General features: G+C 38.2%; 2 protein-coding genes and 1 pseudogene across 2 annotated transcripts in view; all 3 read left to right on the top strand.

Moving 5' to 3' along the window:
* LOC101303598 (G-type lectin S-receptor-like serine/threonine-protein kinase At4g03230-like) overlaps positions 1 to 5,052 on the top strand; it is an 11,789-nt gene extending 6,737 nt beyond the window's left edge. Inside the window, exons 5-12 of the mRNA XM_004295315.1 lie at positions 765 to 2,006; positions 2,125 to 2,646; positions 3,131 to 3,304; positions 3,461 to 3,651; positions 3,808 to 4,018; positions 4,145 to 4,382; positions 4,494 to 4,644; positions 4,756 to 5,052. Coding sequence (XP_004295363.1) covers positions 765 to 2,006; positions 2,125 to 2,646; positions 3,131 to 3,304; positions 3,461 to 3,651; positions 3,808 to 4,018; positions 4,145 to 4,382; positions 4,494 to 4,644; positions 4,756 to 5,052 — 3,026 coding nt within the window. The remainder of the gene's footprint in view (positions 1 to 764; positions 2,007 to 2,124; positions 2,647 to 3,130; positions 3,305 to 3,460; positions 3,652 to 3,807; positions 4,019 to 4,144; positions 4,383 to 4,493; positions 4,645 to 4,755) is intronic.
* Positions 5,053 to 7,656: 2,604 nt separating this feature from the next.
* On the top strand, positions 7,657 to 22,156 carry LOC101303888. Its single transcript, XM_004295316.1, has 24 exons — positions 7,657 to 8,935; positions 9,076 to 9,252; positions 9,826 to 9,969; positions 10,083 to 10,273; positions 10,390 to 10,515; positions 10,713 to 10,957; positions 11,063 to 11,213; positions 11,349 to 11,637; positions 14,361 to 15,575; positions 16,030 to 16,524; positions 16,695 to 16,847; positions 16,941 to 17,155; positions 17,242 to 17,452; positions 17,569 to 17,806; positions 17,959 to 18,109; positions 18,190 to 18,499; positions 19,104 to 19,737; positions 19,907 to 20,301; positions 20,443 to 20,559; positions 20,644 to 20,810; positions 20,930 to 21,140; positions 21,261 to 21,498; positions 21,578 to 21,728; positions 21,866 to 22,156. The coding sequence occupies exons 1-24, from the start codon at positions 7,657 to 7,659 to the stop codon at positions 22,154 to 22,156; spliced, it is 7,794 nt and encodes a 2,597-aa protein (XP_004295364.1).
* A 1,686-nt stretch (positions 22,157 to 23,842) lies between these two features.
* Positions 23,843 to 24,362, top strand: part of LOC101304173 — a 3,683-nt pseudogene continuing 3,163 nt past the window's right edge.

Below are 24,362 nucleotides of genomic sequence, written 5' to 3' on the forward strand. Positions count from 1 at the left end.
GAGCATTTTGTACAGTCAAAACTGGAGCTATATTTTCGATCATACTGCTCCAGATAAGTTGTTCTGCTTTGTGCACTTACAAGACATTTACTATTTTGGGTAGGACACAACATTAGATGTTTTGTTATGTAGTGTTGTTGCTTTTGTAATAGCTTCATTATTAGAATCATATGTATATGTCACATACAATGTATTGAAGTTCTATGAAGTACATATCAAAATTTTTTTCATCAATCAACTGAATCATTAACCAGCTTTATAAATATACACCGCGTCAAGACGCGGGTATCAACTCTAGTTTGCGACGACCAATACTTCACTGTTCCTCACATTTTGTTTAGTTAGTTTCATATAAAGGGTCCACGCACATAAAAAGAAAAAGATGGAAGAAACAATAGACGACCTTGACCTAGAGATTGGGCCACCCTTTTCTGAATATTCAGCCAAGTCTTTTGTTCCGGTATTGCTTGGCTCAGAGCATCTTACTCTTGGTGCAATGGTGCATGCAAGCTGTAAATGGCTACATTTTGTTTTTGTTGCTAAATGAAAGCTGCAGGAATACTGATCACACTTAACAACCAGTACTACAAGTATGCTTGGCTCTGTTTCTTCATTCTGTTTAGCATAAGAAGAATTAAGGGATAGCAAGAACAAATTACTACTCGTTCATATATTACATGGTTTGCAGAATAGCATGGTATCATCAGTCTTCTTCTTGTATGCAGTACTATTGTTTTTCTGTAATGATTACCTGCTTTGTTCAGCTAGAGATACATTGACACACGCTGATCCAGTTATTGATGACGGATCATCAGCAACTCTTGTTTCAGCAGGAGGAACATTTGAACTGGGTTTCTTTACCCCTCGTCCTACTGGGAAAAATAACTCGGGCGCTGATGGCAGGTTTGTTGGCATATGGTATCACAGATTGACTCCAATGACAGTTGTATGGATTGCCAACCGAGAACATCCACTACCTGCCAATACCACTGGACGTCTTACAATTGAAGAAGGTAGCCTCCGCCTGTTGGGTAGTTTTGGAGAGAAATATTGGTCAACAGACTTTGTATCATCATCTGTTAACATGATTGTGAAGTTAATGGAGACTGGAAACCTGGTGTTAATGGACTCTGATCAGATGGCAGCAAATACTCTGTGGCAGAGCTTTCAAAACCCGACTGATACATTCATTCCTGGGATGCTAATGGATAAAAGCTTTAAGTTGACTTCTTGGAGAAACGAAAGCGACCCTGGACTTGGGAACTTCATCTTCAAATATGAGAAGCAGTATATCATCTTAAAGAAATCGGTTCCTTACTGGAAAAGTGGAGAGCCAGGTAATGAGTTCAGCTCAAATGAAATGAGTCCTGAAGTAGCTTACTTGCTATCAAATTTCAGCAGCACTGATACAAGTAGACAGTCTACTTATCATAATTTTACTATTGTGCGACATTGGAATTTCAGTTATACACGGCTGGTGATGAATTCTACTGGAAAGTTACAGTTTTTGACTTGGAATGAGAACAAGAAGTATTGGCTTGTTTCGTGGTCGGAGCCAAAAGATCAGTGTAGTGTGTTTAAACCTTGTGGAAACTTTGGCAGCTGTAATATTAATAATTGGCCTTTGGTATGCAAATGTTTGCCCGGTTTCAGGCCTCAGTCCCCTGAGGATTGGAGTTCTAGAGATTTTTCAGGTGGATGTTATAGAGAGTCGACATTGTCTAACAACCACAGCACATTCTTGAGCTTAAAGATGATGAAAGTTAGAGAGGCAGACTTGCAGTCCAATGTGGGTAATGAACCAGAATGCAGCAAGGTTTGTCTAGAGAACACCCAGTGCCAGGCTTACTCGTATGCCGTTCTACCTGAAAACAGCGGTCAAAGAGGTACTACTACCACCACTAGCAATTCCTCATGCTGGACATGGTTCGAAGATCTAAATAATCTTGTAGAAGAGTATAACGGTGGCCACAATGTCTCTGTTCGAGTTGCCTCATCTGATATAGGTATTGTGCTTCTGTTTATCAACGGTTTTATAAATAGTTACTCAGAAGTATGAGATTATTAAAGGCAAGGCTAATTTGTTAGTTCACTATGATAATCGAGAAATTACACCTTGTGCAGAATCTACTGTAAGAGACTGTAAGCCTTGTGGCACAACGATGATACCTTATCCCCTAAGCACCGGACCGGATTGTGGTGACCCCATGTACTTCCATTTCAACTGCAACACTTTGACAGGCCAGGTTAGCTTCATGGAGCCGAATGACGCCTTTAGAGTTATAAGCATCACTCCGAGTACGCAAAAATTTGTACTCCAAGGATTGCCAGCCAAAAAGCTAGATAGTTGTGATTCTAGAAGCAGAGCTAAAACTCTACCGCTCAACCCATCGTCACGGTTTAAAATAAGTAGTTGGTGCAATGCAGACCTCGGAAACATTAGTTCTGAAGTATTATCTTCTGGAGTTCTTGATGTAGTAGAGTTGAGTTGGGACCTACCGCTGGAACCAGCCTGCAATACATCAGAAGATTGCAAGGGTTGGCCAAATTCAACCTGCAATATTATTCCAGAGAAAGATGCAACAAAAAGATGCCGTTGCAACAAGAGTTTTCAATGGAATGCCTATAACTTCAGCTGTACTCAAGGTGAGAATGTTATTCACTCGTGCTTGACTGCTTGGCATAATATTGCCATTCATGTCCCCTTGAAAATTAATTAATGAATCCAGTGCTTCTGAAGATAATAGTACTATCAAGGAGGAAAATTTTGATTGATATTTTGTTTCTTTAGGTAATTTATATTGTTCAGATTCCTACTGTAGTAATTAACCAACACTGATGTTAATTCTCTAAGCCAAAGATATTTGAACTGGGAATGAATCAGCTTTCTTACCAAGAACAACGTACAATTCTTGAGATCTTACTAATTCTTGAAATCATCTATAGAAAAATCATCGCCTGGTTAAAGTCTCACATACTGGGATACACTTGGTTTAATGTATCATCGATCATAAAGGAGATACATCAGAATTTGACTGAATCCAATTATTTCAATGGTCTATTATTATGATGCTTTAGTTGTTTATACAATGATGATAGTCACATGTTGGTTGTCCTCACTTTGTTGCAGAAGGTAGTCTTCAGCTGGAGCCATCAAACCATCCATCGCAATCGTCCTCAGGAGAGGATTCAGACAGAAAAGTTCCATTCTATTTGATTATTGTGGTGGTGCTTATAGGCATGATTTTACTGGCATGTATCATTTCTATTTATATATGGAGAAGAAAACTGACCAGTAAACAAGGTAAGTTAGGTAACTACTTTTTTGTTTCCCTTTTGGTTACAAAGTTAACAAGTTTGCTCTAAGCTGTTTCTATATTGTATCAATTACTTTTATTTTCTTCACTCTGTATTCATGATGATCTGCAAAAATTTGGTCCAATTGAATGATTCTTATCAGATCAAGTATGTCGTGCACAGTTTGATAGTGAAAGACGAGTCAAAGAGTTGATAGACACCAGTGAGTTCAACAAAGAAGATGAGAAAGGTATAGATGTACCTTTTTTTGATTTTCAAAGCATACTAGAAGCTACAGATAATTTCTCAGAGGCTAACAAGCTTGGACAAGGGGGATATGGGCCTGTTTACAAGGTAATTGAGGAACACTAGATTTATCATTTCTTATCAATTGAATCAGTGCAATACTTGCATGTTATTGTCCTAATAAAATGGTTATGCCCTTGTTGATCATGTCAAATTCCTTTAGCCCTTGTTTTATGTGTAAAGAATTATAAATATTGTTATCAGGGGAAGTTTCATGGAGGTCAAGAAATTGCGGTAAAGAGGCTATCAAAGGTTTCTGGACAAGGGTTACAGGAATTTAGGAATGAGGTTGTGCTGATTGCCAAACTTCAACACCGAAATCTTGTTAGACTCAGAGGATACTGCATCAAAGGAGAAGAAAAGATTCTTCTCTATGAGTACATGCCCAACAAAAGCTTAGATTCCTTTATATTTGGTTTGCTTCTACTCCCTGGTTTTACTCATTTTAATTAATGCATGACAAATAGTATTCTTGATTGATTGAACTACCGTTGGTCTGTAACTAAACTTTTCTCAAAATGGAAAATTCAAACTTTGCAAGATTATACACAAAGGGTGTTTCTCAATTGGGAGATGCGGTATAACATTATTTTGGGAATTGCTCGAGGACTTCTTTATCTTCATCAAGATTCCAGGTTGAGGATCGTTCATAGAGATTTGAAAACCAGCAATGTGCTTTTGGATGAGGAGATGAACCCCAAAATATCCGACTTTGGCTTGGCCAGGATTGTTGGAGGCAAAGAAACCGAGGCAAACACAAATACAGTTGTAGGAACCTAGTAAGTACAACTTCAAGGTGTATGGTTCGTACAATGTATTCTCTTATCCATTAGAACATAAGTGCTTCTGTGTTCACACGTTATTGATTGTACAACTAATTGTGATTGCAGTGGCTACATGTCTCCGGAATATGCGTTGGATGGAACTTTCTCAATCAAATCAGATGTCTTTAGTTTCGGTGTGGTTCTTCTTGAGATAATCAGTGGAAGAAAGAATGCAGGATTTTATCAGTCCAACCAAACTTTCAGCCTCATTTGTTATGTAAGTTGCAGTTTCCTCTTTCCTATTTTGGCCAATAGCTAGGTAAAATATTTTGCATAACCACTCTTGTCCATTCTATTCATGCTACATTGGATTTCAACATTTTCTCAGGCCTGGGAACTCTGGACAGAAGACAAGGTGTTGGATTTAATGGACAAGAATTTGCAAGAAAGTTGTAACAGAAGTGAATTTATAAAGTGTGTAAATGTTGGGCTATTATGCGTACAAGAAGATCCCGTTGATCGCCCTACAATGTCAAATGTTATTACCTTGCTTGACAGTGAAACTGCAGTCCCTGCAACTCCTAAACAACCAGCCTTTTTCGTAAGGAGAGGCAGCTCTAGCACAGCTTCCACTTCTACTAAGCCAGAAACAATTTCTGAAATAACTACTCTGGAAGGTAGATAAGTAATCCATCACTTCAGCTCCTTTTTTGTTTTTGTTTTTTTCTCTCTATGAACCTTTAACTGTTATTATTTCTTGGGTACACCCTGAAAGATCTGTCTACCAATTTCAGACAAGAATAATAATAAAACCTTCAGTGAAATACTGTAACTTCTTTGTTGGTGATAAAATTGTTCAGCGTTTACTGATCCTTCAATGTAATAATGGTAAAAGTGTCTCTGGACTAATTCTGTGCAATACTTGTGAAAGCCTTTCTGGTCAAATATTATCTCACCAAAAAATCGTGGTTAACATATTAGTATGTTATGTTATTGATATTTTAAAAAGCATACCATGTAAATTGCATATACTTACACTTATGTGTATACAAACATCTTTCCAGTGAACTTTATTTTCTTTTAATGGACAAAAGGTAACGTTAATAAGGAAACATCTGAGAGACATATGACGTTTACAATATCAAAATACAAGAGCATGAAGAACCTCATTTAGAACTATATTCATCCAAAGTAGTGCATCTGTTATTGTATCAGCTACAAAATTAGTCTTCTTAAAGATATGTCTAAAATATTTCTACAGTTTACTTGGCAAGATTTAGAGCATGCCGATTTTCATCATAAATATGGGCTTTAGCAAGTGCTTATTGTCATACTTTCCACATAGAGCCAACTGTCAATATCCAGAGCCCAATGTAGCTAGAATTGGGTAGTTTGGAAGGAAGCCCAAAAATTAGTCCCTGTCGAATTTCCACTAGACCACTATCATGATCGTGGAGGAAATCTAGCAGAAGTATGCCCTAAAACTAATCGTGCTTTTCAGAATGTAGATGTTAACTAGAAGCAGGACTACTGTAAAACACTAAAACTAAAGATAAACCCTATCGTGTAGTCGCGGACTTTCTTTTCCCAGCGTGCTACTTCTAAGTTCTAAACAACCAAGTGTTTCGGTGAAGCTTGAACTGAATGAGCCATTTGAAGAGGAAGATGCTAAACCAGGAGTGTTGTTCAAACGTGAAGAACACACATGGGATCGGCCACGCCCTTTTAACATTGGTAAGCAATTGCATGTCCCTAATACTGGGAAGAATGTCATCTTGGATGAAAATAAGTTTTTGGCTTTCACAAAATTTTGATCACCACAAACACTGTTCTCGTAATTGGGCTTAATAATCTTTCTCTTTCCATGGGCGGATCTAGAGTGTTAGGAGACTGGGATTCAAGTCCCACTCAAATAATTAGCTTATATGCAGAAATGTTATATAGATTGTTGTTCGGCCAAGTCACACCCGAGGTGAGGTATATATATCTACAAGCTTATAAACAAATTTGAAGCTTTTGGTGGTACTCGTAGTGTTAGAATTAGCTTCTTTTGTTGTTACATCTACAGATTTTTATGAGTCTTGTTTTGTATATAAGCATGAATTTGAGTCGAAAGCTCATTACATCTTGTCTATGTGTATATTTTCTTTTTACGGTATAAATTGCTCTCGTATAGTCTAGTTATTTTTTTTTATAGTGGAAGTACGAGTCCCACCCGGTTTCGATTCCTGGATCCGCCCCTGTCTCTTTCTCGTATGCTGTGAACAACATAAGTGTGTTTTAGAGGCATGTTGAAACTTGGAAGACGAAGCTTACACAGAAAGATAAATAATGGCGTCTCTCATCTAAGGGCACGTATTTGCGTTGCAGGAGTGGGATTACCCTAGAAGATGCAAGAGGAAGAAGAGACGAGCAAATGCTGAAAGATGAACAAGGTAAAATCTGTACTGATGGTCAAATGATGTGTTCATTTAAGCTTGTAAATTCCAATGAAAATAACGCATATCAGTGTTGCTAACTTGGGTGCGTGACAACTAGATTACAAAGATAGAACGAAAGTGACAACAAATACTTTATTGTTCCTCATATTTGTGGGGACTGAAAGAGAAGGATGAAAGAAAACCATGCCACAAAAAAAGAGACGACCCTGACCTGGAGATGTTAGGACGGCTTCTTCTCAATTATTCAGCCAAGACTAGTCTAATGTAAATTTGATGAAAATTATACGGCGCACCCTGATGAAAATTATACAGCGCACTCGGGTGCGCCGTGTATCCACCGTTGATTTTAACCCGCGAAAAAAAAAAAAAAAAAAAAAAAATTAAACTGTGGAGATGACGGGTGCGCGGAATAGGCTCTCTTAAATTTGATTGATTAATGAAAATCCCAATTGACCAAAAAACACCAACATACACGAAATTGTGTACTGGTAGTGCTTGGCTGCTGATGCTTCAGATCTCGGAAGTAAAAGCTTAATCTAATTATAGGTGTATCAGTGTATGCTAGTAGTCTCAAGTTTAGTTGACTTGGTATGATGTCCATCTGATCGGTTCAATTGGGGAGGTCGTTTATAGGATCAAATTCATAGTCATACACAGACTACAGAGTTCTTAATTTGTTACTTACTACCTAGTTGGTAAATGGAAAAGGAGAACAATGACAGTTTGTGGTAGCAGGGAAACAAATGAAAGCTGCTTAGCTCCCTCAAATCATTCTGTTTAGACATAAGATCGAAGAACTATCAATGATAGCAAGCACACATTTATTCATTACTTGGTTTGCATATAGCATGGTATCTTACATCTTGTTCTTGTATGTTGTACTATTGCTATGCTCTTATGACAGCCTATTTTGTGCTGCTAGAGATGAATTAACATATGATGATCCAGTTATCGATAATGGATCAGATGCTCTTGTTTCAGTAGGAGGAGAATTTGAACTAGGTTTCTTTCCTACTACTACAGGGAAAAGATATGTGGGCATATGGTATCATAAGATCAAACCAAGAACAGTTGTATGGGTTGCCAACCGAGAGGGACTACCAGCCAATTCCACTGGAGTTCTTACAATTGATGAAGAAGGTAACCTCTGCGTGTTGGATAGAGATACTGGAAAGCTTTATTGGTCAGCAGAAGTTGGAACATCTTCGTCTTTTAACATGACAGTGATGACAGTACAGATAACGGATTATGGGAACCTGGTTTTGAGGGAAACTGGTGATGAGTTGACAGCAGATCCTTTGTGGCAGAGCTTTCAATACCCAACTGATACATTCATTCCTGGGATGCTAATGGATGCTAACTTGGAGTTGACTTCATGGAGCGACAAAGATGACCCAAGAACTGGGAACTACACCTTCAAGCTAGATCAGGGAGGGAACCTGTTTACCATCTTAAACAAATCGGTTCCTTACTGGAAAAGTGGAGAGCCAGGTATATACTTGAGCTCAGATGAGATGCGTCCTGAGGTAGCTTACTTGTTATTAAACTTAAGCAAGAATTCTCTTTATAGAACTCAGTCACAATTTAACTACAGTTATACAAGATTGGTGATCAATTCTAATGGAGTGCTCAATGGTTTGACCTGGATCGACACCATTAAGCAGTGGAGTGTCTTCTTGTCTGAGCCAAAAGATCAATGCAGTGTGATAAATGCATGTGGAAACTTTGGCAGCTGTAATATTGATAATACCCCGCTAGTGTGCAAATGCTTGCCAGGTTTCAACCCCCAGTTTATAGAGAAGTGGAAATCCGGAGATTTTTCGGGTGGTTGCACAAGACAGTCGTCATGTAGCGAGAATGACACCTTCTTAAGCATAAAGGTGAAAAAGGCAGGAAGATATGGTTCATCATCCTATGTTACCAGTGATACAGAATGCAAGAATACGTGCTTTGGTAGTTGCCAGTGCCAGGCTTACACATCTACTTCAGCTGTAAACTTCACTGCTCGAAGGGATATTCTCAAGAATGTCATTTGTTATATATGGACCACGGATCTAAATAATCTGGTAGAGGACTCTGGTAACAATGGCAAGAATCTCAATGTTCGAGTTTCCCCGTCTGATTTAGGTATGGCACTAAACTTTGTTAACTGCCACTATAACCTTTCTAATCATGAACATAAAAGCATGATGCTAAAAGAGTGAACATACATGTGGCATGCTAATTACTTAGTTTGTCATGACAGTTGAATATTACACCTTGTGCAGGATCTATTGTAAGAGACTGTCAGCCTTGTGGCACAACCACCATTCCTTATCCCCTGAGCACTAGATCAGATTGTGGTGACCCCATGTATTTAAGTTTCTGGTGCAACACCTCCAGTAGTGAATTCATCTTCCATGGATCAGATGACACCTCCTTTAGAGTTATAAATATCAGCCGAAGTACACAACAATTCATTATCAAATCCAAAAATAAGGATTATTGTGATTCTAGAAACAGAAGACCAAACATTTCCCTTCCGTTTAAGGTAAACACTTGGTGCAGTTCTGACCTGACGAGGAATTTTAATTCTGCCATAGACTCATCCAGCAGTCCTTCTGTAATAGAGATGGGTTGGGAGCCACCCCTGGAACCAACCTGCACTACATTAAAAGACTGCAGGGACTGGCCAAATTCTACTTGCAATCCAGTAAGCGGAGGAAAGAAAAAATGCTTTTGCAATACAAATTTTCAATGGAACGGCATCACTTTAAGCTGTACTCAAGGTGAAAATGCTGTGCCTCTTTTAAATTAATATTCCTATATTGAGCCCAGTGCTGCTGTAAAAACAATGGGACTGCTAAGAAGGATTATTTTGATTGAAATTTTGTCCAACCATAAATGAGAAGTAACTGAAACCAAGTAGAATTTGACTGAAGTCTTTTATTATGTTGGCCTTATTATCATGGAATATTCTGCTTCAGAATGTTCGGTGATTATACAAATTCACTTCTGATTATCTTGGTTTTTTGCAGTAGGAAGTCTACAAGCGCTATCAAATAAGAGTTCAAGGAAAAAATTGCTATTGCCTCTGCTTGTTGTGGCAGCTATAAGTGGGATAATTCTAGCATGCATCATTGGTTTTTGTATATGGAGAAGAAAGATGACTAAGAGACAAGGTATATATATTTTTTCAGAGGTAAATTTAAGTTCCTACTTTAGATGCATGAAACTGTGCTTAGTTTGTCAAGATGAGAAATTGAGTAGAAACTTGTTCAATTCCATGTGTTAGATCAAGTAAGTCGTCCGCAGCTTGATAGTGAAAGAAGAGTCAAAGAGCTCATAGACACAAGTGACTTCAATGAAGAAGCTGATAAAGGCATAGATGTACCTTTTTTTGATTTGCAAACAATACTAGTTGCTACAGATAATTTCTCAATTGCAAACAAGCTTGGACAAGGGGGGTATGGGCCTGTTTACAAGGTAATATACCAGTACTTGTTTGTCATATCTTCACAATTGAGCTACTGCAATTCTTATTTGTTGTCATGGGCTAGTTGTAAGTTTTCATGTTTTTAACAAATTAAACTTGTTTTCAGGGGATCTTTCCTGGAGGTCAAGAAATTGCTGTAAAGAGGCTATCAAAAGTTTCAGGACAAGGCTTACAGGAATTTAAGAATGAGGTGGTGCTAATCGCCAAACTACAACATCGTAATCTTGTTAGACTCAGAGGATATTGCATGAAAGGAGAAGAAAAGATTTTACTGTACGAGTACATGCCTAACAAAAGCTTAGATTCCTTTATATTTGGTTCGCTTCTAATCCTCAGTTTTACTTTTTTTTTACTGCATAATATGATGTTTCTTGATTAACTGAACTACCATAAGTACTAAATGTTTTGTTGAAATGGAAAATGTAAACTTTGCAAGATCATACCCAAAGCCTGTTTCTAAATTGGGAGATGCGGTTTAACATTATTTTGGGAATTGCTCGAGGACTTGTTTATCTTCATCAAGATTCCAGGTTGAGGATCATTCACAGAGATTTGAAAACCAGCAATGTTCTTTTGGATGAAGAAATGAACCCCAAAATATCTGACTTCGGCTTGGCCAGGATTGTTGGAGGCAAAGAAACCGAGGCAAACACAAATACAGTTGTAGGAACCTAGTAAGTACATACTTCGGTGTATGGTTCATACATGAATTCTTCTATCCTTTTCTGAAGTTCTTTTGTGCCCACATGTCTTTGATTGTATAACAATTTGTGATGCAGTGGTTATATGTCACCAGAATATGCATTAGATGGAAATTTCTCTGTCAAATCAGATGTCTTTAGTTTTGGTGTGGTTCTTCTTGAGATAATCAGTGGAAAAAAGAATGCAGGATTTTATCAGTCCAAACAGACCTTCAGTCTACTTAGTTATGTAAGTTGCAGTTTAATCTTCTTCTTCTTTTTCCTTCTGTTTTGGCAATGGCTGGGTGAAGTATCTTGAATATTTAGTATCCACTCGTGCCCCATTTTATATTCATGCCACATTGGATTTTTGACATTTTCTCAGACATGGGGACTCTGGACAGAAGACAAGGTGTTGGATTTAATGGACAAGAATTTGGAAGAAAGTTGTAACAGAAGTGAATTTATGAAGTGTGTAAATGTTGGGCTATTATGCGTACAAGAAGATCCCGTTGATCGCCCTACAATGTCAAATGTCATCACCTTGCTTGACAGTGAAGCTGCAATCCCTGCAACTCCTAAACAACCAGCCTTTTTCATAAGGAGAGGCAACTCTAGCACAGCTTCCTCTTCTACTAAGCCAGAACCAAATTCTGAAATAACTATTCTGGAAGGTAGATAGGTAATGCATCACCTTTTTTTTGTTTTTTTTTCCCTCTACCTTTAACTGTAATTACTTCTTGGGTATATCCAGAAAGATCTGTCCACCAATTCAAACAAGAATAATAAAACCTTCAGTGAAATACTGTAACTTCTTCTATGTTGGTGATTAATTTGTTCAGCGTTGAATGATCCTTCAATCTAATAATGGTATAAGTCTCTGGACTAATTCTGTGCAATACTAGTGAAAGTCTTTCTGGTCTATTTGTTACCATTTTTCAATATACTTTCTCGGTTTGTAACTATTGACCATCTTTGTGTACCTTTTTACCTTCTTCAACTGATCGACTGAGTCATTTCAAAATCGACAAATCTTGAAACCAACTGGGAATGAGTTTTGTTTCTTGCTTTGTTGGGATTGGATCAAGTAAACTCCTACTTTATGTGATCTAGGACTGTTTTTTTGTATAAGGAGATTGATCTCGATATTAAAAACTAGTTCATAATCTTAGCTTTGCCTTGTCGTTTCGATGCTCCAATAACAGGGAAATACATTCCCTCTGGCCTTTGTGTAAAGTTTATCTCTTCCTCCCAAAATAAGGTTTTGGAATGATGCATAAGCTCAATATATTGTGCCCTTTTTTGTGTCACAAACTTATTTAAAAACCATGCAAATCAACATTGCTCTTTACCTTTATCACCACTCCATTAAACAATCAAGAGAAGACAAAAAAGAGCACATGTTATTTGTTTCATAAATAGAAAACCCGCTTAACTATGTCTGCAAATTCTTCTTCACAAAAACAGGAAGAAAGCAAATCCAGGGGCCCAAGAAAAAGATGAAATGGGGTTACCAATATCCAATTCCCTACTTTTACCTGTTAACCTCTTTGTCCTGCTTTCGTTTCAAATAATTCAAGTTTGGTCTGATTGCACAGTGTACATGATTTTCAGATTGTTTTAGACTTGGATTAGGATCCTCTCCTTGGCTGGTTCCTATCCTTGGTTGTCCTTGACTTTATATCTCAACCCTCCATTCGAAATCCAATGGTAGAGAACATGTCCAACTCAGCAAATCTCAATATAAACGATGCAATACATCAACAAAACGACGTTTTTCTCTGTTATCTTCTCCGGTCTATTCTGTTTTGTTCTACTGTTCCACCAGCATCAGAGACTATTTCCAGATTTGTTTCACCTTATGATCCCATTTATCAAACAACGAATTGTTCATATCATTATCCAACAAAGGTTGAGTTTTAAAGTTGATCATCGTCGTCATCATCATATTATTTTTCTCATTGTTATATTCATTTATCTTTCTAATTTTCATTTTTACACGAGCTTTTTCTGGAGATTTCAAGGTCCATTTTGCTATCTACACTACAAATCGAGCTTTATGGATGCTATACGTTTTCAATTTTGAGATTAGAATTGTGAAGACGTTGAAGGGCTGAAGGGTCTGATTGATGATTAATATGAGAAAGATGGGAGGATAAATGATCTTCGTCAGTTCATAATCGCATCCATTCTAATATGGAATTCTTGATCTGGGCTGTGGATATTCTGGGCATAACAAAGAGAGATGATTTTAATTGATCAATCTTTTACCCAGAACCAGAACCCGTCCCCGACGTTTCCGAAGAACTTGAAAACAGTGAAATGGGGAAAAGGAGAACAGGTTGGGTTTGAGGACGAGATCGATTCTTTGAGAGATGGAGAGAGGAGGTGTGGAAGGGGAAGAGGGAGTGGGGTGGAGGGAGGTGGTGAAGGTGAGAACTGAGGAAGACGGTGAGAAAAGTAACGGGAGAATGAAAGGTTTTCGACGACGTTAAGCATCGTTAACCTTGTAGTATTAAATATTTTGCATTTCCAATAGATTTTGCTGACGTGTGGTTTTAATAACCTTTAGATCTGTCATCTACGGCTGAGGGTAAAAGTCAAGGATAACCAAGGCTAATTAATAGCCAAGGAGAGGATCCTTATCCTTTAGACTTATAACAGTATGCCTTCTAAACTACAGCATAAACCACTTTATTTTCTTCAGTGTAGCAGATTAGCTTCTTAGCATGTAAAGGTCTATAATGGTTCCGAGTATTTCAAGCTCCGGATGCTTGAGCCGTGACATTGGTCACTACTCACTAAGAATCTATATGATGAAATGAATAGTAGCAACTGAAGGGTGGTGTTAATGTGTTTCTGGTACCTGTAATCTGTAGAATATGTGTTCACTAAGAGGAAACAATGTACCATTTTTGTCATTGATCTGCTTTTGTTTAATCCTTTAATATTCCAGGAGGGTTCCAGGAACTTCATATGGATGTAGATAGTGCTGTCAATTGTTTCCTTTTGAAATAGGGTTAAATGGTTAATTATGCACCAATACAATCTTAATCTGCTTTAAGCTATTGGACAAGATTGACCAGGTCACCTAACAAAGACTAATGCATCCATAAATCACCAACTGACCAATTGATTCCTGGCACATTGCAAACAGCTTGCAAAGTTAACATCCGGGGTCACTTTTGTGAATTAAAAACCACAGAGGCATGTGAATTCAGGAAGCAAAACACTGAGGTAACTTCAATGATTGATTTTTCCTGTAACAATGTTCTAGCTACATTAAGCAAGAATCATCAGGAAATAATCATCTTAAGTTTTTCAGTAAACATGCTCTCTATCATCTTTTTGTACTCATTCTTGTTATGCACTTTTCTTCATTGTTGCATTGCTAAAGATGTGATAGCATATAACAGTCTGATTAGTGATGAAAAAGGTGATACTATTGTTTCATCAGGAGAAAAATTTGAACTTGGGTTCTTTACTCCTAATGGAAGCTCTGGTACTAGAAGATATGTTGGTATTTGGTATTACAGATCGAATCCACAAACTGTCGTGTGGGTTGCAAATAGAGACAACCCTCTTGCAGATACTCGTGGAGTTTTCGCTTTTGCAGAAGATGGAGATCTTAAGGTGTTGGATGGAAATAGGAAAACTTACTGGTCATCAAGTCTTGAAACTTCATCATCAATGACTATGACAGCAAAGATCATGGACACTGGTAATCTTGTTGTGAGCAATAGAGAGCAAGGAAACAACTCAGCTCAAATTGTCTGGCAGAGTTTTGAAAATCCAACCGACACATTTCTTCCTGGCATGAAAATGAGCGCAAAATTAGTACTGAGTTCATGGAAGAGTTACAATGATCCCGCAACAGGAAATTTCACATTTCAGCAAGATCAAGAGGAAGCAAACCACTTTGTTATCTGGAAAAGATCGAAAAGGTACTGGAAGAATGAAGATCATGGCAACTTCATTAGTTCAGATGAGATGGCTTCTGCAATTCTCTACTTGCTATCAAACTTCACCTCTACAGCAGTCCACAATAACTCTGTGCCATATCTCACCTCCTCATTATACACTTCTACAAGGCTGGTTATGAGTTTCTCCGGCCAAATTCAGTATCTATTGTGGGATAGTGAGAAGGTTTGGTCTATGATATGGGCAGATCCTAGAGATAGATGCAGTGTATACAATGCATGTGGAAATTTTGGTAGTTGTAACAGCAAAAATGGTTTGGTTTGCAAGTGTGTGCCTGGTTTTAAGCCTAGTTCACCGGATAATTGGAATCATGGAGATTATTCAGGTGGATGCACTAGGACGTCAACATTATGTGGCAACAATGCTGAGAGTGACACATTCTTGAGCTTAAAGATGATGAAAGTGGGAGATCCAGATTCCCAATTCAATGCCAAAAGTGAAGTGGAATGCAAAGTAGAGTGCCTTAACAACTGTGATTGTCAAGCTTATTTCTATGAAGAGGTGGAGAACAGTAAATCTGGTGGGAGGAGTAGTTCAACATGTTGGATCTGGTCACAAGACGTCACCAATCTTCAGGAGGACTATGAAGGTGGCCGAGATCTACAGGTTCGTGTAGCAGTTTCAGATATAGGTATGTTTCTTTTTCTTTAACTAAAGATGCTTGAGTCATGGCAATACTAAAGTATCATGAGATTTGTTGAAGATAATTAGTTTTATAAGTAGACTGGTTTATCTAGTAAAAGTCTACATATTCTTTTTTGTTCAATGCAATGATTTGTGAATCAGAGGGTGATGTGCATATCAGTGGTCTTAAACAGTATCAATAAAATACAGGCCACCCTGTAAGCATTAATCTACTCTAAATTGAGCTCCAACCTTGTCTAAACTAGGTAATAATCACAATACTGAGCTACTCTGGCTTTTCTGATTACATGTAGTTGTAGATCATTCAGATGACTAATGAACCTATTAAATACTATTGTTGATCGATTGTCATCCTTTTTTACACGACCTTTGTTAGAGAATTGCTTAGGCCAAAACCTTTGTTCTTTAGTGTTAAAATTTCCAGAATCATGTTTTCTCAGAATCAACAGCAAGAAGCTGTGGAAGTTGTGGCACAAACCTGATCCCTTATCCCTTGAGCACTGGACCAAGGTGTGGTGATCTTACTTACTACAGTTTTTTATGTAATATCTCAACTGGCCAGTTGAGCTTCGAAGCACCAAGCGGCACCTACCATGTCACAAGCATCAATGCGGACACACAAACATTTGTCATCCAAGCTAATGATGCAGATGGATGTAGAGATGAAAAATTTCTGAAGCTCAACCAGTCTTCTCCATATAATGTGACAGGGATGTGCAAAGCTGATCCGACACGTTTTAGTCCTAACTTGTCATTTAAAGGAGGATATGAAGTTGAAGTTGCTTGGGAGTCACCCTTGGAACCACCTTGTTCGTCATCTACAGACTGCAAGGACTGGGCCCATTCGATATGTGAAGCTACTCTTGATGGGAAGAAAAGGTGTCTTTGCACGGCAGACTCAAAATGGGATGGCAGGAGTTTGAATTGTACTCAAAGTAAGCTTGCTTATACTGTGCCAAACTATAACTTAATTATACACGGGGTAAATGAGAGATAATGCATGGATGCAAATGAAATTAGTTAAAACCACTTACCTTTCTTTGGCGTGACAACTACTTATCTGTCTTTGTATTGCATACTGATAAAACCACGTACATTTTTGCAGAAGTTGGTCACAGAAAGCAAACTGGTGAGCAAGGGAAGATGACGCTGGCTCTAATCATTGCAGTAACTTGCATAAGTGTAGCTGTTCTGGCAATTCTTTCAAGTACTTTTGCTTATGCTTATCTGTGGAGAAGAAGGCGCATTAAGACAAAAGGTATCTAGCATATATCCATGAGTTTAGTCTGTTTAGAGCTTCATTAATATGATCTAGGTTGTTTCTGATGATGTTATCTTTGAATTGCATCAGAAGGCAGGGCATATCTTCAAAAATGTTCAACACTTCATCACTTTTATGACAGTGAGAGAAAAGTCAAGAACTTGATTGAATCAGGCCGATTTAGAGATGATGATACGGAGGGCATTGATGTACCCTCTTTTGATTTGGAAAGCATACTGGTAGCTACAAAATACTTCTCCATTGCAAATAAACTTGGACAAGGAGGATTTGGTCCTGTCTACAAGGTAATGTCCCTTTACTATCTATACGTCACTATAACATTAACTGGTTCCTGATGCATAATACAACTATATTTGGATTCTACTATCAGGGTAAGCTTCCGGGAGGAGAAGAAATCGCTGTAAAAAGGCTCTCAAGTTGTTCAGGCCAAGGCTTAGAAGAATTCAAAAATGAGGTTTTGTTAATTGCCAAACTCCAACATCGAAATCTGGTTCGACTTTTGGGCTATTGCGCTGAGGGAGATGAAAAGATGTTAATCTATGAATACATGGCCAACAAAAGCTTAGACTCTTTCATATTTGGTTAGTCTCTACTTATATTCTCCAGTATTATTCATTGCATAATAAATTACATGTATTGATTTATAAAAACTGACTTAAACGTTATGCTATTGGAATGAAAAATTATGCCTCGAAAGATCGGAAAGTATGCGTATCATTGGACTGGAATACACGCTTTAACATCATCCTAGGCATTGCTCGGGGGCTTCTTTATCTTCACCAAGATTCTAGATTAAGGATTATTCATAGAGATCTGAAAACTAGCAACATTCTACTGAGTGAAGAGATGAACCCCAAAATATCAGACTTCGGCTTGGCAAGGATCTTTGGAGGCAATGAAACTTCAGCAAACACCAATAGAGTAGTGGGAACATAGTAAGTTTAACTAGATTGATAGTATATAGGGTTTTCATCATAGCTAATATTCTTGGTCACATCTCACATCTCAATCAAAAACCACAAAAGGGTGTGCATTTCAACTATATAACTTTTTCGAACTGACTCCACTATTGATTCTTTTATTGCAGTGGCTATATGTCTCCGGAGTATGCATTAGATGGATTATTCTCAGTAAAATCTGATGTTTTTAGCTTTGGTGTAGTTGTGATTGAGATCATCACTGGGAAAAGGAACACAGGATTTTATCAGCCTGAAACATCTTTGAGTCTTCTTGGCTATGTGAGTGACATAAACATTTCATAGTGGCTACTTAGTATTTATAACATCATCACACCTTACCTTTTGTAAATTAATACCAGGCATGGCATTTGTGGAAAGAAGAAAAGGCATTAGATTTGCTAGAAAACACACTTTGTCACAGCTGCAACAAGGAGGAGTACTTCAAATGTGTCAATGTTGGACTCTTATGTGTACAAGAAGATCCAGGTGATCGGCCAACCATGTCACAAGTGGTTTTCATGCTCGGAAGTGAAAGTGCAACAATTCCAACCCCTAAACAACCTGCGTTTGTTGTTAGGCGATGCCCTTCTAGTTCTAGCAGGGCTTCTAACTCTTCAAGCAAGCCTGAAACAGTTTCGAACAATGGTTTAACTGTTACCTTAGAAGATGGTCGATAGCAAAAACATTGCATCGACTTACTTTTCTTCATGATGTAATCCTTATACTCTCCACCGTCGGATGTACTGTTAAACTATGCTCTTCAATTGTCAGAATCAAAGTTAACCAAACCAATGCAACAAAGTACATCATGATCTTGGATACTGTCAAGGGTAATGTGTGGTATACGTTATTTCGCATGCATTTATGGACTAATAAGTCCTCACGAGTTATAATAGTCTTGGAGATTTGGACTAGTAGTACAGATGGAACCGTCTCTTCTATCTCTAAGGTACTATTCTGTGGTCCGTCTCTTCTATCTCTAAGGTACTATTCTGTGGTCTAGTTGCTTCTTGCTCACCCGCTGATCAGTAAGTACCTAAATTTTATTCCTTTCTGGGATTCTTGTGGTTGTTCATCATTACTCTAGTCTAATCTGTGAACTTATAAGCTTCGGTGAGTCCGGCCAAAGTTATATTTACCTTGTAGTCTTAAGGCATGAACCTTCTTTTCCCAGCTCTTCTTCCCCTGTCACTCTGTTTCTGAATGGGGTGGCTCTTGTGTTACCTTGTAACACTGCTCTTATTTCATATTCTGTCATTCTGCACCTGCCAAGACAAATTAGTTCCAGGACAGTATATCACTGGTAATCAAACTTTGGTTTCTTCTCTTGGGACATTTTCATTAGGCTTCTTCAATCCTGAGAATTCCACGAAATACTTCCTTGGTCTACGATTCAACACCTTCCCAGACACTGCGTTAGTATGGATTGCTAACAGAGAATCTCCGCTTGATGCTCCTGGTTTGTTTATGCTCAGCAGCGATGGGAACCTTGTAGTGTTGGATGATACTAGAAACCTTGTCTGGTCAACTAATGCTTCAATATCTGCTTCTGCAATGAATCACACAACTGGACTACTAGCTGATACCGGAAACGTTGTTCTGAGCTTTGGAGAAGTCACCCTTTGGCAGAGCTTCGATCATCCCTCTGATACTATGTTGCCCGGCATGAAGATTACCTTGAACAAAAAGACTGGCCAACGAAGGCGCCTTACATCCTGGGCAGCGCTTGATGATCCACAACTCGGAAACTTCACCTTTGGCATTGATCCTCAAGTACCACTTCAGGGCATTATCTGGAAGGAAACTCTTCCCTATTTTAGAAGTTCTGTGTTCGTTGGCAAGGATACAAGAACAGAGTTTCCAAGTGGATCAGCGTTTTTCCTTCTTACAACTTTGATATTGATGAGGTATACGTTGTCCTAAGTGTCTCGGATAGCTCAGTAAAATTCAGAATCTGGTTGAGTGCTACAGGGCAACTTACACAGCTGCTGTGGCAGAATTCTAGTACATCGTGGTTGGAACTGGATAATTCACCTGGCGATAACTGTGATTTTACGCTCATTGCGGTCCCAATAGTGCCTGTCGCAGAGGTGAATCCCTGTCATCATCACCATGCAAATGTTTGACTGGTTTTAAATCCAAGTTTCCGAACCAATCGGCGATGGGGGACTGGTCCGGTGGCTGTGTTAGGGAAAAGGTGTTGACATGTAGTAACGGCATACAAGAAAACTTTTTGAGGCTTGAAAACGTGAAACCGCCGGACCATACTGTTCTGTTAAACAACAAGAGTTTGAGCGAGTGTGAGTCCGAATGTCAGCAGAACTGTTCTTGCACAGCTTATGCTTATGTAAATGGGACAAATGGAAGTACTGGGAAATGTTTGGCATGGTTTGGCGAATTACTGGATCTAGTTGAGAATCAGAATACTGGAACACATGATGTCTATATTCGTGTTCACGGCTCTGAATTAGGTATATAGTTTGTTTTTTGCTATTTACTTTAGATGTGTGAAGAGAAATCCTTAGCATACTGACTAAAAATCAAACTCATTGGCAAGAACTTGGAGCTATCTTTATTAACAGTTAACCATCAGATCTTTGTCTGTTTTGTAGGCACTAAGGGTTTTTCTTTTAATTCCTTGAAGCAGACCCTTGTAATTGCTATAGTCTCTGCAGCAGTTGGATTGCTTACAATAACTTTTGGCTATTTCGTATGGAAGAAAAAAATGGGTACGCACTCCTCAATCCCTTATGTGCAGGCACATGGATTCTGTAATCTGTAAGAATAATATTCTAACATTAATACTGAAACAGGGAGGATAGCTAGAAGAGTAAGTGAGAATGTAAGTAAGGTCAGTGCAGGAGATAGGAAGAATGATACAGAACTACCACTCTTCAGTTTAAGGAGTATATTAGCTGCTACAAACAACTACTCTGAAGATAATAAACTTGGAGAGGGAGGATTTGGCCCCGTTTATAAGGTGAACATTGTTTAATATACTCTTGATACAAGTACATTCTTCTTCATTTCGGTACTTTCCTTTGTTAGCTCCAAATTACTTTATTTTGAGCGTTGGGTCGGTTCTCTTTTCCACTATAGGGAGTTTTGCCGGAAAATCAAGAAGTGGCTGTCAAGAGACTATCAAAGAAGTCTGGGCAAGGACATCATGAGTTCATGAATGAGTTGAAACTTATAGCCAAACTCCAACATACCAATCTTGCTCGTCTGTTGGGTTGCTGTATGGAAGAAGACGAACTCATATTGGTCTATGAGTACATGCCTAATCGAAGTTTGGACAAATTTTTGTTTGGTATGTATGGAAGACTAAAGTTTTGACAATGTGACATGAAGTTTGAATTTTCTGCTTTCGCCTATCCTGTATAACTTCTAAGTTCTAACTCTTCTTCTTCCTCATGATTTGTCCAATCAGATCGTTTTGAAAAGACAAAGTTGGACTGGGGTACCCGCTTTCGAATTATACAAGGTATTGCTCAAGGAGTACTATATATTCACAAATACTCTAGACTGAAAATCATCCACAGAGATCTAAAAGCAAGTAATGTGCTATTGGATGGAATGATGAATCCCAAAGTGTCTGACTTTGGAATGGCGAGGATTTTTGATACAAATCAAATTGAAGCAAATACCAACAAGGTTGTTGGGACATAGTAAGTCTATATCCAGTGATTTATATCACTAAAGTATTTAACATCATTACTGATACTCATTCTTCCATTATTCTTACAGCGGCTACATGTCACCTGAATATGCATTATATGGTCATTTTTCTGAGAAATTGGATGTATTTAGTTTTGGAGTATTGTTGTTAGAGATTGTAAGTGGAAAGAAGAATGCTTCCTTTTATTCTTGTGAAAGTTCACTAACGCTTGCTCAATGGGTAAGTTCATAAATTTGGGACTTCTTATTGTTTCTAGTGTTTTGAAGCTTTGCATATCAGTTAGGAGTTAAGACATTTTTAAACTTAAGGTGAGTCGCAATGCAAGAGGACTAATTTGTTGTATGTGTAAATATCAGATATGGGAATTATGGAAAGAAGGTAGAGGAATGGAGGCAATTGACGCAACAGTAAGGGAGACATGCCGGATTCATGAAGCTTTGAGGTGCATCCATGTCGGGATTTTGTGTGTTCAAGAAGCTCCAGCTGATCGACCGACAATGTCATCAGTGATTCATATGCTAGAGGTCGATGAAGCTACATCGCTTCCACCCTCAAAAGAACCTGCTTTTTCAACAAGTTGGAATTCAAGTTCTGTTACCACTTATTCTGAAAATGCAGTCACTATTACTTTGCCAGAACCACGATAGAGCTTCATTATCAATGTTAGCTTTCAAAGTCTCATGGTTTACGGATATGATGATACTAGTTGCATATCCCATGCTTCATCGGGCCTCATAATTTGTATGTCCACGTACATTTCCTATTTTGTATTCTGCTTATGTCAAAAACAGTTCGGTAAATTGCAGCTTAAAAGCTAAACTTGCTCAGGATATCCATATGAATTACTTGTTCAATAACTTATATTTGGTCTATTGCCTACAGAAAGTGTTTTATTCAACATAAGAAAAACTCGAAGGAAATTGAAAGAATGTAGTCTCTTGGTTGAGATATTTATCTTTTAAGCAGAGATTATTCCATGCACTAGTCGTGCAGCTGCACTAGGCAAATTTATCGGGGCGTGATTGCACGCGCTACTTGTGCAATGCTTGATACGGGAAATTTGGAACCTATACATAAGAGAGAATTCACCACAGTAATTGAAGAAGTTGTTGAGTTGCGAGGAACATTCACTTCTGATCTTTGAGCTTCCACATCTTGGAGTTGAAGAACATTGATGAAGCTACAATTATAGCTAAATATAGCTATCTTTATTATTCAAGATTTAATAAGTAGTCTTTTCGTTTCTCTTCCTTATGTTATAAAAGGAAGCTTTCTTTTCATTTGTAATCAGTTTTTAGATTTTGAATCTTGAGTTTTATCAGAAAATATATACAATTCGGTGAAGGAGTTCCTCCCAATTGTTTTAGAAACTCTTATCTCTTAGGTGGATTCCTGGAGTGGCGAGTTTTGCTCTTATCTTCTTGGTGGATTCCTTGAAGTGGCGAGCGTATCTATCCTTAAAGACGTGCTCCCCGCAGCAGTCTCTATTTTAGTCTCTCACCGTAATGATTTTCCTGGTATCAATGCTGCCTGGTTTCGTGGTTGCACACTTGCACTAGCCCCTCTTTCTCTTCCTCCTTTCTCCCTTTGTAATCATTGAGCAAAACTCAACTCTCCTTCAATTCGAATTCTCCAACTTGTTCAACTAAATGAATTGACTCAACTTTCCTTATGCACTTGTAGGGCCTTCAATTCATTTAGTGAGTTGTTGGTTTTCCATAATTTCATTTCCTCTATATGGTTTGTTATATGATAACGACCAAACCGGACGTTTCAATTAAAAACTCTTTTGTGTCAATTGTAGTATATAACAAATAAAGGTATTATTATAAAAGCCGGGGATTTAGGGTATCTTTATAATTACGTTAATTACAAAACAAGAGAAAACAAAATATTATAGTACTAGAGATATGAGGTTTTGTGATTATAAACAAAAGAAAACAAATAAACAAAATAAAGCAGAAAAGATCAGATGGATGAGACGTTAGAGACTTGGAAATCCAACACCAAGTATGTTTCAAGACATGTTAACAACCAAAGTTTTAATCATTAAGTCACAAATCGGTATCAATCAAGAACAAACCATGAACGCACTGCGTAAGTCCTTATTACTTCCCTTGAATACTTAAGCAAGATGAACGCACCATTACTAAGCCTTTAGAATAACCGATCAAGGTGTAGACGCTATCCTATCAACAAATTATTCTAAGCATTAAGATCAATCTGTGAACTTATAAGCTTCGGTGAGTCCGGCCAAAGTTATATTTACCTTGTAGTCTTAAGGCATGAACCTTCTTTTCCCAGCTCTTCTTCCCCTGTCACTCTGTTTCTGAATGGGGTGGCTCTTGTGTTACCTTGTAACACTGCTCTTATTTCATATTTTGTCATTCTGCACCTGCCAAGACAAATTAGTACCAGGACAGTATATCACTGGTAATCAAACTTTGGTTTCTTCTCTTGGGACATTTTCATTAGGCTTCTTCAATCCTGAGAATTCCACTAAATACTTCCTTGGTATACGATTCAACACCTTCCCAGACACTGCGTTAGTATGGATTGCTAACAGAGAATCTCCGCTTGATGCTCCGGGTTTGTTTATGCTCAGCAGCGATGGGAACCTTGTAGTGTTGGATGATACTAGAAACCTTGTCTGGTCAACTAATGCTTCAATATCTGCTTCTGAAATGAATCACACAACTGGACAACTAGCTGACACCGGAAACGTTGTTCTGAGCTTTGGAGAAGTCACCCTTTGGCAGAGCTTCGATCATCCCTCTGATACTATGTTGCCCGGCATGAAGATTACCTTGAACAAAAAGACTGGCCAACGAAGGCGCCTTACATCCTGGGCAG

The sequence above is a fragment of the Fragaria vesca genome, linkage group LG3, assembly GCF_000184155.1.
Source record: "Fragaria vesca subsp. vesca linkage group LG3, FraVesHawaii_1.0, whole genome shotgun sequence".
Lineage (NCBI taxonomy): Eukaryota > Viridiplantae > Streptophyta > Magnoliopsida > Rosales > Rosaceae > Fragaria > Fragaria vesca.